Source organism: Etheostoma spectabile, unplaced genomic scaffold, assembly GCF_008692095.1.
Source record: "Etheostoma spectabile isolate EspeVRDwgs_2016 unplaced genomic scaffold, UIUC_Espe_1.0 scaffold272, whole genome shotgun sequence".
Classification (NCBI taxonomy): Eukaryota; Metazoa; Chordata; class Actinopteri; order Perciformes; family Percidae; genus Etheostoma; species Etheostoma spectabile.
Window position 1 is genome coordinate 1,287,748 of NW_022605576.1, and position 14,186 is coordinate 1,301,933.

At 40.0% G+C, this 14,186-nt stretch overlaps 1 protein-coding gene across 1 annotated transcript in view; it reads left to right on the forward strand.

Moving 5' to 3' along the window:
• The first annotated feature begins 9,774 nt into the window (after positions 1 to 9,774).
• cubn (cubilin (intrinsic factor-cobalamin receptor)) overlaps positions 9,775 to 14,186 on the forward strand; it is an 86,874-nt gene continuing 82,462 nt past the window's right edge. The window contains exons 1-2 of the mRNA XM_032510808.1: positions 9,775 to 9,965; positions 11,113 to 11,242. Coding sequence (XP_032366699.1) covers positions 9,844 to 9,965; positions 11,113 to 11,242 — 252 coding nt within the window. The 5' untranslated portion in view covers positions 9,775 to 9,843. The remainder of the gene's footprint in view (positions 9,966 to 11,112; positions 11,243 to 14,186) is intronic.

The window sequence follows — 14,186 nt, forward strand, 5'->3', positions numbered from 1 at the left end:
ACCTGGATAAATAAAGGTTAAATAAAAAAAATTAAAAAAAATATTTCAGACTCCCTCACATGGTCGTTTCATATCAGATGTGCCATTAAGAGGCAAATCAGAGGCTATATTTTTTGAGGGTCTTAAGAAATATGGTATGTCTCTTATATTCTACAGAAATCTTTACCGTTGTACAATTGAGAGTATATGACAGGTAACACTGTAGTGTGGTTGGTAGGACTACTTCACATGATCGTAATCTTCTGAAAAGGTTGGTCAAAACTGCGTCTAAAATCATCGGCGTTCCACTTGAACCGTTGCAACATATTTACTGGAAACGTAGTACTAAGAGGCACGTAGTATTATGCAGGATTCTAATCACCTGCAGATAACCTCTTCTCCACCTCCCTCAGGGAGACGGTTGCAGAGTGTCCAAAGCGCACATCACGTTTTAGGGATAGTTTATCCTTAGGTAATCAGGTTGTGAATGATAGCGCAGCAGGAAGGAGGGCTGGGGTCTGGATTTAGTTATAGCCACTGTTATGTGGTGGTAAATGGTTTTATGTTTTTGAACTATATTATTGTTATTGATTGTTACTGTTGACTGGTGCTGAGAGAGGGCAATAGGGCATACTGTATTTCATTGCTGTGGTACTTGTACTAAAGTGCATACAATAAATAATGAACTTTGAACTTTAGATTTACTGTGAGCAGCTCAGGAGGGGGGGCGGGGCTTTGCCATGTGATAGGGGATCAATGCTGCACATTTCATCCCAGACATTGAAGGAAACCTCACTGACACCGTCCATCAGCTAAACCAACTCGCCACTAGTCTTAAGGCTCAAGATGTCCCCCACACTGATTCTGGGTGGGACTGGGGCGCTTGGATAATTGGGGAGGGGTGGAAGGCTTGGATGGGGAAAATTGTGGTTCCAGTAATCTCTGTGATCTGTTTCTGTTTGATAGGTATTTGTTGTATTATCCCATTGATACGGAAAATGATTTCATCTTTGTTTGCTCTTGAAGGAGTTCAGTATCAGGCATTGCAAGTAAATGATGGTAATTCTGATCTGTTTGATTTGCCCTCTTACAAAGAGGACGAATTCCATTCAAACTCAGCTTCCAAAATTCTGTCAAATTTAAACTCATATAATCCATTTGATTCCCATGTTCTTCTTTTGAATATTTGTAGTGGTAGCTTAAACTAAGAGGTCTAAATTCCACACAAACAACATTTTTCCAGACGTGCAGTATGCATGTCTCCTTTCAGTAATTTTCAATTGTGTAGTGATTAGTATGTAATCAAAAGGGGGGAATCTAATGGAAAGTTACATTTAAGCAATGATTTTCATATTAATTATTCATGATAAGATCTCCAATGCCTCTCAGAGTGTATGACTTCTGAATCTGTCCTCAGTGTGATCTCCTGGTAGGAGACAACTGATTGTGTTATGACTTTGCATTTTCCCTCCAAGGATAAATTGCGTAGAGTCTGACAGAAATAGTTGTCTAAAGCTGTGTTTATCATAGCAGGTCCCAGGTCCCAGGTCCCAGGTCCCAGGTCGAGACCAGAGCCTATCCAAAGAGACGAGATGTTCTTTTTCAGCTAAGATAGAATGACCGGTCACGAAAATAGACCCAAGGAGGGCAGATTCAGAAATACGTACGATGAAACTGTCTACCTGAGGTCCACTAATTGTCATGTTTAAGATTAAACTGGTTTCTAAACAAGGTTTTTTTTCTCCTCTGGGGGCCCTGGATATAAAGAAGAGTATTACCGATTGTATCCACACAGAACTGTGGCCACTATGTAACTCTGTTCATTGTGAAAGCTGTTCTTGTCATTTGATTGTTCTCTCGAGAAAACAATTAAACCTTTCCACCGAACACCTAGACCTTTACTTCAGTTTGCCGCCTGTCTTGATTTTGTTTCAACAAGGTCTCTTTCTTCCCTCGCTGTACAAGGAACTTCCACAACAGAGATGAGCCAGGCCGCCGCCCGTTGCATGGCGGTTAGATTTGAGTCCGACTTGCTCTGACGTCACGCCCACGGGGGCAACGATGACCCCATGAGATCAAGGAGGCCGCCGTTCTGAGACGCAGGCAGCGCAGTTGCTTTTCACTGACTGCTAGACCCAGGCCGACCCAGAGCATGCTGGGAAACGCCAGCCTCTCAGCTGATTTAACAGCGTTTTATAGAAACTTTTTATTGTTTTTGAATCAGAGGCATTTTAACTGCTATTTGATTTAAAGGCGTATTCTGTACACATATTGTATGTGGGTAGTGGGGACATTTAGAAGTCAGAGAGACTAAATCTGGTCAGAACACAGATCTAGTCTGTTTTTTTAGTAACATCGCATACATATCCGATCATTTTGAGAGCTACTCTGTCATAATTAAACCAACTTGAGACTTACACGTCAAGCTTACATATTGGTCTGATGACCCATATGCGTGATCAAATTTTATTAAATTGGACCACAGTGTTCTGTCACTTCCTGTTCAGCCTGAAAGCTGCAGGAAATAGCTGGAAACTGTCCGACTTGAGAGGAGATTGTTGTCGCCGCCCCCGGCTGCTGCCGCCTGCTCTCGTCCCCTTTACAGACGGGGCACAGTTCATCTCCAACGAGCCGATTTTTATTTTCTGAGCCGGCTAGACGGCTCTCTGTGTCCAACAAAGGGTCGGAAGCACTCTGAATTGCCATTCCTTGAGCCTTTCTCTTAAAACCTAGAGCGCCATCTAGTGGGGTAAACAAATACACCTAATTGTCCATGAAGCTTCGTTTGGACATTACTAATGATTAGTATGGCATGAAATCAGTCACACTCAGCTCATCCCCCTAAATTTACCTAAACCAAAAACAGATCGGTGGTGTCAGACACAATATCTTACGATATCGATACCGCAACGATATTGTAGTGTTGACTATTGGTACTCTTACAAAATATTTACACAATTAGATTTTTGATAAATAATCATCATTAATGTGGATATAATGACTAAGTGGGTAAAGAGAAATAATAGAACAGTTACAACTGTCTGGTAAGTTCAGAAATTGACATCACTTTACTGTGATTTACACTTTAAAACCAGGAAAAGACAACACTTATGCCATATTACCATATTACAATATTCAGACAATATCTAGTCTCATTTCACGATATCAATATACTTTCAATATATTGCCCAGCTCTAGGCAACATGTAACAAAGAACATATAATAAGATACATTTTAATTAATGGTGATTCCTTATGTGAATATAGACCATCATAAATCAGCTCTTCACTGGATGCTGATTGGTCCAAACATACAAGCCTGACAAGAAGGGTTCTCGCGTGATCTTGTGATATCACGGGAATACGGCTGCCATGCAAGGTAACCTGTATAGGTAACCTGTACATACACAAAAAGCATCATTAATGGTTTAATTTCAGGAAAATATGAAACGTAATGACCATATCAAGTCTTAATTAACCAATAGATGCTCATTAGTCTATAGATTTATAGATTTTTGTAATGTTTGATTCATTCCTCCTGTTAAAAATTATATTATCTTCTGTTTTATGCCAGCAACACTTTCGTTTCTAACATTTTATTGTATCAGTATACTTCATGTGTAATTAACTTAAGTGTACTCTTTCTGCACGATTTATCTACAACATTTGATTGTTGAATTATAGTACCCAAATAAAATGTAAGGTAGTGTTGCCTTTGACAATGTATTGAGTTGGTATTTCCTTATTACATGCATTATTGTCCTACAAGTGTTATTATGGAGGAGTTCTCAATATGCAGTCATATTTTTGAATGACCATTGAAGTAACAAGAGTTTATTCAATAAACATATTAGATTCCAACAACATATTAGTCTTTCATATCAGATCAATCACTTTTAGTGTGAATGTGTGTTGGCTAAAGTTCATCTGGCAGCTGCAAAATGCTGCTCAAAGCCATTAAGCACTAGGGGTGGTAATAAGCAGGACTGGTTCCTCTCTCCTTGGAAGTTTCTCCAAGCTGGTGTCATTCCAATGCCGCGGTAGAAGAGAAAGAAATACTATGGAATACTTGCCCGGGTCCTGGAGACCAGAAGGCCGAGGCCGCGGTATAAGTGAAATACAGTCGAATGCAGGACTTGTCCAGAGACCTGAAGGCCAATGCCGCGGTAGTGGAAAAACACATTTGAACGCAGGATGGGTCCAAGAGACCCAAAGGCCGAGGCCGCGGTAGCAGTGAAATACACCTGAATACAGGACGGGTCCCAGAGACCCAAATGCCGGTGTCGCGGTAGTGGAAAAATACAGTCTACTACAGGACAGGTCCCAGAGACACAAAGGCCAATGCCGCGGTAGAAGAGAAAGAAATACTCTGAAATAGTGGCACAGGTCCTGGAGACCCAAAGGACGAAGCCGCGGTAGGAGTAAAATACTATAGAATACGGGCCAGGTTTCCTGGGACCCTTTGGCCAATGCAAAAAGTCAAAATGCATGAGTCCCCCTGACCCAAAGGGTTAACAACCTGATAAATATTTCAAATAATGCTTTACTTGGACATTTAAGCCTTTAATTTTAAAATCCTATATCAGAATTCTGCAATATTACTTGAGTTACAAACTGGATATGTTTTGTCTCACCCAGAGTTGGAATGAAGCTGGCTTAACAGGAGGATTCTGTTTTACAGTAGCCTGTAAACGAGTAAAATATGGCTTTAACAGCCTGAAAAAGATTTCAAATATAGCTTTATTTGGACAATTAAGCCTTTAATATTAAAATCCTACATCAGAATGCTCCGATATTATCTAAAAGACAAACTGGATATGTGATGTCTCACCCAGACTTTGAATGAAGCTGGAATAACAAGAGGATTCCGTTTTACAGTAGCCTGAAAAAGAGTAAAATATGGCTTTAACAGCCTGGAAAAGATTTCAATGTAGATTTAATTTTAAGCCCTTAATTTTACAATCCGACATCAGAATTGTCATATATTACCTAATTCACACACTGTAAATGTGTTGTTTCACCCAGACCCGTATTGAAGCTGGCTTAACAGGAGGATTCCATTTTAGAGCTTTAACAGCCTGAAAAAGATTTCAAATATATATTTTTTGGGACACTTAAGCCTTTAATTTTAAATTCCCACATCAGAATGCTCCAATATTCCTGAGTGACACACTCTACATGTGATGTCACACCCAGAGTTGGAATGAAGCTGGCTTAACCGGAGGATTTAATTTTAGAGTAGACTGAAATATAGTCAAACGTGGCTTTAACAGCCTGAAAGAATTTCAACATAGCTTTACTTTTAAGCCCTTAATTTTAAAATCCCACATCAGAATGTGCCAATATTACCTGAGTGACACAATGGATATGTGATGTCTCAAGCAGAGTTGGAATGAAGCTGGCTTAACAGGAGGATTCCGTTCCACAGTAGCCTGAAAATTAGTAAAATATGGCTTTAAAACCATTAAAAAGATTTCAAATATAGCTTTTTTTTGGACATTTAAGCCTTTAAATTTAAAATCCTACATCAGAATGCTCCAATATTACCTGAGTAACACACTGGATATGTGATGTCTCACACAGACCTTGATCGGAGCTGGGGTAACAGGAAGATCCCGTTTTAGAGTAGACTGAAATTAAGTAAGATATTGCTTTAACAGCCTGAAAAAGATTTCAAATATAGTTTTTTTGGACATTTAACCCTTTAATTTAAAATTACCACATCAGTATGCTCCAATATTACCTGAATGACACACTGGATATGTGATGTCTCACCCAGACTTGGAAGGAAGCTGGCTTAACTGGAGGATTCTCTTTTACAGTAGCTTGAAAAAGAGTAAAATGTCTTTAACACACTGAAAAATATTTCAGATATAGCTTTACTTGGACATTTAAGCCTTTAATTTTAAAATCCAACATTAGAATGCTCCAATAATACATGAGTGAAACACTGGATATGTGTTGTCTCACCCAGACCTAGATTGAAGCTGGTTTAACAGGAGGATTACGTTTTAGAGTAGCCTGAATACGAGTAAAATATCGCTTTTACAGCCTTAAAAATATTTCAAATATAGCTTTTTTTGGACATTCAAGCCTTTAATTTTAAAATCCCACATCAGAATGCTCCATTATTACCTGAGTGACAAACTGGACATGTGATATCTCACCCAGAGTTGGATTGAAGCTGGCTTAACAGGAGGATTCCTTTTTAGAGTAGCCTGAAAAAGAGTAAAATATTGCTTTAACAGCCTTAAAAATGTCAACATAGCTTTACTTTTAACTCCTTAATTTTAATATTAAAAAAACACAACCGCATTCTGGCCCGGGTCTCATAGACTCGAAGGCCGAGGCCGCGGCAGTAGAGATACGCAGTCAAATGCAGGACGGGTCCCTGAGACCCAAAGGCCGATGCCTGATTAGCAACAGCATAGTTGGCGACATAATAAAAAGGAATGTCTGTGGCCTTATATCATTTATGTTCATTCAGGCAGGCAGTCCTCACCACTTTATTGTAAGAACTTTATTGTGAGCTCTCTACTGTATTGCATTGTAAAGGTGCTAATGACATTTTCATCATAAAAACATGTCATTTTAACAAAGCTGTTACCTTTATTGGCTGGGTCACATGATTCAGGAGGTTCCACATAACATCCTTTCTGTGTGTGTGTGTGTGTTGTGGGTGTGTGTGTGTGTGTGTGTGTGTGTGTGTGTGTGTGTGTGTGTGTGTGTGTGTTCATACATAAGGAATAGTAAAGTGCTTAAAAAGCACTTTGTGCGTTGTGTAAAACTGGTCAGGATCATTTCCTCGGACTACAAGCGGTCAAGCCTGAAGGCAATGATTCAGCATGATAAGAAAATATTTTATAATACACAATAAAAAAATTTAAAAAAAATTACTGTATTAAATCAATTTTATTTAGTTGAATCTGAAATGAAGAAGTGGGTGAAACAACGGACTTTCACCCAGGAGAGCGGGGTTTGTCTCCCGCGTGTCACACGTGTGTCCTTAACCATCCCGTTATTCCCGCAAGCAAGCGCATGTTATATTACGCTTAAAGAGACAACAAGCATGTTATATGATGCTAAAGGAGACAACCAAGTGTGTTATATGACGCTAAAGGAGACAACCAAGCGTGTTATATGACGGTAAAGGAGACAACCAAGTGTGTTATATGACGCTAAAGGAGATGACCAAGCGTGTTATGTGACGCTAAAGGAGATGACCAAGCGTGTTATATGACGCTAAAGGAGACAACCAAGCGTGTTATAAGACGCTAAAGGAGACAACAAGCGTGTTATATGACGCTAAAGGAGACAACAAGCGTGTTATATGACGCTAAAGGAGGAAACCAAGCATGTTATAGAGGCTAAAGGAGACAACCAAGCATGTATTAGCTAAAGGTGACAACCAGTGTGTTATATGACGCTAAAGGAGAACAACCAAGGTGTATATGAGGTAAAGGAGACAACCAAGTGTGTATATGACGCTAGGAGATGACCAAGCGTGTTATGTGACGCTAAAGGAGAGACCAAGCGTGTTATAGAGCTAAAGGAGACAACAAAGCGTGTTATAGCGCTAAAGGAGCAACAAGCGTGTATATGACGCTAAAGGAGACAACAAGCGTGTTTAGACGCTAAGGAGAGAACCAAGCATGTTATATGAGGCTAAAGGAGACAACCAAGAGTGTTATATGAGGCTAAAGGGACGACCAAGCGTGTTACATGACGCTAAAGGAGACGACCAAGCATGTTATAGACACTAAAGGAGACGACCAAGCGTGTTATATGACGCTAAAGGGACGAACCAAGCGAGTTTTACGACGGTAAAGAGACAAAAAGCATGTATATGACGGTAAAGAAGACAAACCAAGCGTGTTATATGACGCTAAAGAGACAACCAAGTGTATATGAGGCTAAAGGAGCAACCAAGCATGTTATATTGACATAAAGGAGACAACCAAGGGTGTATATGACGTAAAGGAGAGACCAAGTGTATGTGACGCTAAAGGAGATGACCAGCGTTTTATCGAGCTAAAGGAGAGAACAAGCGTGTTATATGAGGCTAAAGGAGACAACAAGCGTGGATATGACGCTAAAGAGATGACCAAGGTGTTATGTGACGCTAAAGGAGATGACCAAGCGTGTTATATGACGGTAAGGAGATGAACAAGCGTGTTACTTGAGTAAAGGAGACGACCAGCGTGTTATATGACTAAGGAGCGACCCAAAGCGTGTTATATGACGCTAAAGGGACGACCAAGCGTGTATAGACGCTAAAGGAACACAAGCGTGTATATGAGCTAAAGGAGACAACAAGGTGTTATGACGTAAAGGAGGAACCCAGCATGTATATGAGGCTAAGGGACGACCAAGGTGTTTATGAGGCTAAAGGGACGACCCAAGCGGTGTACAGACGCTAAAGGAGACGCCCAAGCGTGTATATGACGCTAAAGGAGACGACCAAGCGTGTTATATGACGCTAAAGGAGACAACCAAGCGTGTTATCGACGGTAAAGGAGCAACCAAGCATGTTATATGACGGTAAGAAGACAACCAAGCGTGGTATATGACGCTAAAGGAGACAACCAAGCGTGTTATATGACGCTAAAGGAGACAACCAAGCATGTTATGTGACGCTAAAGGAGATGACCAAGCGTGTATATGACGCTATAGGAGACAAAAAGCTGTTATATGACGCTAAAGGAGACGCACAAGCGTGTACATGACGCTAAAGGAGACGACCAAGCGTGTTATATGACGCTAAAGGAGACGACAAGGTGTTATATGACGCTAAAGGACAAAAGCGTGTTATACGACGTAAAGGAGACAACCAAGCATGTTATATGACGGTAAAGAAGACAACCAAGCGTGTATATGACGCTAAAGGAGAAAACCAAGCATGTATATGACGCTAAAGGAACAAACAAGCATGTTATATGACTAAAGGAGAAAACAAGCGTGTTATATGACGCTAAAGGATGACCAAGGTGTTATGTGACGCTAAAGGAGATGAACAAGGTGTTATATGGACGCTAAAGGAGACAAACGGTATAGAGCTAAAGGAGACAACAAGCGTTATATGACGCTAAAGGAGACGACCAAGGTGTATAGGAGCTAAAGGAGACGACCAAGCGTGTGTATATGACGCTAAAGGAAGACGACCAAGCGTGTTGTATGACGCAAAAGGAGATGACCAAGCGTGTTATGTGACGCTAAAGGAGATGACCAAGCGTGTTATATGACGGTAAAGGAGATGAACAAGCGTGTTACATGACGCTAAAGGAGACAACCAAGCGTGTTATATGATGCTAAAGGAGACAACCAAGCGTGTTATATGACGGTTAAGGAGACGACCAAGCGTGTGTATAGTCAGAATTATTTGGATTAAGATTCCAACGTTTATTAATTTGTTGTTTTTGTCAATGTTGTTAAGAGGCTTTTCGAGTCAACTTTTTAAACGTCAAATAACAGAAAATGCTTTGATGATTCATTTAAAAAAATTGCATTTCAAAATGTTAAACCCACTGATTGTGTTGAACAACAAAATCTGACTGTAATAAACGCTATTTATAATGTCCTCATGAGGCCTTAAGACAGAATTAAAAAGATTTAATGTCATCGTCCCAGTGGTAACCCGCTTCTGTATGCACACGCACATTAAGTCACACGAAGCAGGTTACTCATCTCCTACAGTCATGTGAGGGACATCCTCCCTCATTAACAAAGTTAACCAGCTTTGGTATATTGAGATGTACTTTATTATTGTAGTGTCAGGTCAAAGTCTTGGCAATGAGCATTAGAGTGTGTCAGCCCGTCAAACCCCAGTAGCGCTGTTCAGGGTGTTCAGGCAACACATCTCTTTTCTATGGCTCGGACACTGCGGCTCTCATGGCTTTTCTTCGTGCTTATTTTCCTTCTGGTGGGACTGCAAGGAGAGCCCAAAGAGACAGCACGGGGACGGAACAAGAGGGACATCAGCAATGATCAGTGAGTTGGTGTTTTCTAGTGTTCGATAAGGGATGATCCAAAACCGATGCTAGTATCGAAAAAGCCTCCAATACTGCCTAAAATGCTAGTATTGGTATTTGCAATACTGGAGTTTATGCACCAATGTGATACCACATTATTTAAGAATAAGTTGGATAATTAAAGAAAATTCTACGGCATTCGTATTTCACAAAGAGTCTAACATCAATGGTATCAATCATATCACATCCATACAGGGATAGTACTATTCAACTGTTTAAACATAAGAATACACATGTATTTTTTTAACAAACTCGGATTGGTTATCGTATACGCAAGTTCAGGTCTCTGAATTGGTTTCATGAAGGAAGAAATGGTATTAGAACATCTCTAGTCTTCTGTAGTGATTGGGTAAAAATGATGGCCTACACACACGGTCCAAATGAACTTGTTGTGTCCACCAGACAAATGGCACAGTCACTCAATAGATAATCATTATTTTTGGGCTGGTGCTAGCCACTTGGCTAGGAGATGGTGCTAATGTTGGACCCTGACTACACCAGTATTACTTATGTTACATTGCCTTGTTATATAGCAACTTAAAACAGCGCTCACTTCAGGTTAGATTCAGCTGGTTGGTATCTAAAAAAGACGATATTTAAGCTTGATCCTTCTTTTTCAAAAAGTTAGTTTTCAAAAAGTTATTTTTTTCAGTTCTCAAGTTATGCAAAGAATAATGTCCTTGGAAAATAGCCAAAATTAGTTGAACAATGAGTTTTTTTATATCTAAACTGTCAAATGTAATGCTTTGCGAGGTTACCTTTTGGATTATTTCATCTGGGTACTAGTTACAAGTATTTTACATGTACTGTGTGTTACTTATGTTTTAATTTTGCCTTGATGAGGACCTAACGGAGAAAATATGGTATTATTGGATTCTTGTTGGATTTTCTACTTTTGCAGGGCTGCCACTGATTATAGACCTTCAGGAAAATAAAGGGGAAATGATCAATTATCTGAATACTATGTGAGGTTTATAGTGTGATTCCTTTTATAATGTCTATTATTGTAAAAGCATAACACTAAATCTATGAATGACCTAAGTATAACTGCTCTGCACGAAATATATCAGCACAGTCTGATGGAAGTTGGCTGATTTGACCCGCAGGCCTCGCATGCTGTCAGATAATGGGCACCTTGTCTTCACAACTGGGGACAATAGAGAGATCCGCTTCCAGACGTCGGCATCAGGCCGGGTCAAAGTGGATAATGAAGACCTCACCCAACTTTTGAGTCAGGTAAGCGCAGACTTTTCCCATTACTAACAAAAATCTGCCCCTTTCATGTGACGGAATAAAGTCCAGTGGTTCGTAATATCAAACCAGAAAACAACCGTATAGGTAGACCTGGGAAATATATCGATATTATATCGATATCGTGATACGGATCTAGAGATCGTGTTAGATTTTGGATCTGTCTCAATATGGCATAAGTGTTCCTGGTTTTAAAGGCTGCATTATAGTAAAGTGATGTCGTGTTCTGAACTTACCAGACTGTTGTGACTGTTTTATTAATTTCCTTCACCCACTTAGTCATTATATCCACATTACTGATGATTATTCATTAAAAATCTCATTGTGTAAATATTTTTTGAAAGCACCAATAGACAACACTACAATAATGTTAATGTTAATGGAGTTGCTCAGTCCCTTTACAGTTCCTGAGCGTAGTTTGCATCCAATCATTAGCTGCCAACAGGGCTGCAGTACTGGAGTCCGGACTCAGACTCGAGAAGTTTTTCTGTTGAATCGGACTATTCGGCTATTGAACTCACCAAATATTCGAGTTGGTTTTGCCCCTGTCCAGAACTACGTTATATGCTTTTTTTCTAAAGGAACTTCCTGTTCCTTCAAAACCAAACCCTTGATGAAGTTTTCTTGTTCAGAAAACAGGTACTTATACTGCAAACACTGTATACATTAGGGATGCACCAAACCCAGATGTTTGGGGTTCTGCCTAATACCGAACCAAACCGATTCTCTGTATGGGGGTCTAGTCCAAGCCCAGAATTTGTTTTAGAAACACTTTATTTCCTGCATTTTGGTGAATTTTTATGCACCTATTTCTATCTTTTTCTGACTCAATATTAAGAATTCTTTATGTAAAGGGAAGCATTACAATCCAAATATAAAAACATAATGGAATACATTGCAATAATGCTCTCAGGCCTTCTGTATTGCTTCGTATTTATTCTCCTTTAGATCGACTTATCTATGGAATAATATCTGAGTCAGTACACATGGAACTCAGGCATCATTTATTCTTCCCTCTTCTATTGCATCTTGATTCTGAAGGATTTTCTTGTTCTTAAATGTGCATGACAATAATTCACCTCAATGATACAGAATTCATTTTAATGTATTAATAAACCCCTAGGCTATAATATTTCAGATGTTTTCTGCTAATGTCCAAAACTTTGTGCACATTCAAAATACAACTCATCCTATCTGTGTACTCTGAGGTTTGGAGGAGTTGTGTTATTTTGTGAAAAATAAAGTTACAATTGCCTATTGCAAGATTAAAGTGACAATATTTCAGAAAACAATCTCCCTGCACCATAGTCTGCTGCGCAGTAGGTGATATCTCTGCTGGTCCGGTAGATCTCACACCTCCTGACAGACCCAGAGCCCCTTTTGGGTCTCTGAATGAGACAAAGCTTGGGGATGTGGCTGACCATTGCACTACATCGGAGGTGGAAAACCAAAACTACGGCGGAAATACACGGAGCCCAAACGCAACACATCTGCCGCAGCATGTCCACAGCAGAGCGCATCCACAAACACCATCCTTAGACACATGAAGCAACGTAGCCCACGGTTTCATATTTGTCAGTCACCTTAACAAAATACATTTGGGGCTACACTCAAAACGTTTGGGGCAAAGGTTTGGTGTTAAAGGAGACGGAGCTGAGCTCCGGCAGGGTGGGTGGTGGACCTGAGGAGTTGGAGCTACGCTCCGGTACCCAATTAGCCTCTTTTCCTCAAGTTTTGCCTCTTGTAACTTCCCTTTGATAGCGTTCAGTTTGGTGGGAAAAAATTTGAACTATATATATATAGTGCACTGGGATGCCCCGAACCTAGAGTTTGGGTTCGGCCGAACTTTCAAAATTTAAATATATATAGTATTTAATTCTAAATTCTTCCATATCAGGCACTGAGATTGTTTGCCTGGAATATACATTAGGCTACCTCAATCATCAGGGTGGCCATCTGCTTTCTGTTGGGACACAGACACAGACACAGAAATACAGATATGTCTCTATACATGTATATATACTTTGGTGCTCCGTTTCGAATGCATGAGTTTCGCCTTTATTTGTTGAAACGAGTGATCTGGTTGAACTTCCCAGCACGTCACCATCAATCTAATTAGCCTATCCAAACACCTACAGAAGTGTCTCATTATAACTTCTTATCAGCTTCACACACCCAAAAGCACGCTGCTTCTCATATGAGGCTGTAAATGACTGACAAGTTAGGGAGCAGACGCAGCAGTTTGGACATGGAGGGCCAAAGATCAGGAGCTGTAGATTCCGAGGTGCATTAGAGTCGAACACACTCCTCTAATTACAGATCTGAAGCCTTGTGATGTGTGCTCACACCTACAATGAACTGGAAGCAGGAAGCAGTTGGTATTTATTGTTAAAATTCAACCCTGGTGTTGTCCTCGGGTCAAATTTGATCCATTGTCAATGTTTTTTTACATCAGAAATATGATGCATGGGAGTACAAACTTATGTCATCCATACAACATTCTTCATAGGTAAAATTCCTAATTACTTCCATTGAATTTTTTGGTGTTTTATTCTATTTTGTAGCTTTTGAATAAAATAAAAAAAAACAGCATCCTGACTAAACTTTGATATAACCCAGTCTGTGATTCACCCAACACCCTCAAACTATTAGTCAAAAGAATTCATCATTTCTGCTTTTGAAACTAAAAAATGAGGTACAAATGTCACTTAAATCTGGTATATTGGCCATGAATTCAAAAAAAACGTCAAAACGTTTTGACCTGGAATGACAAGAAGTTCACGAGGGTTAAGAGTTCCAAGCAGGAGCTCAGTCCGTAGAGTTGGGTTGGGAACCGGAGGGTCGCTGGTTCAAGCCCCCGTACTGACAAAAGTATGGTGGTCCTGGTAGCTGGAGAGAAACCAGTTCACCTCCTGAGCACTGCCAAGGT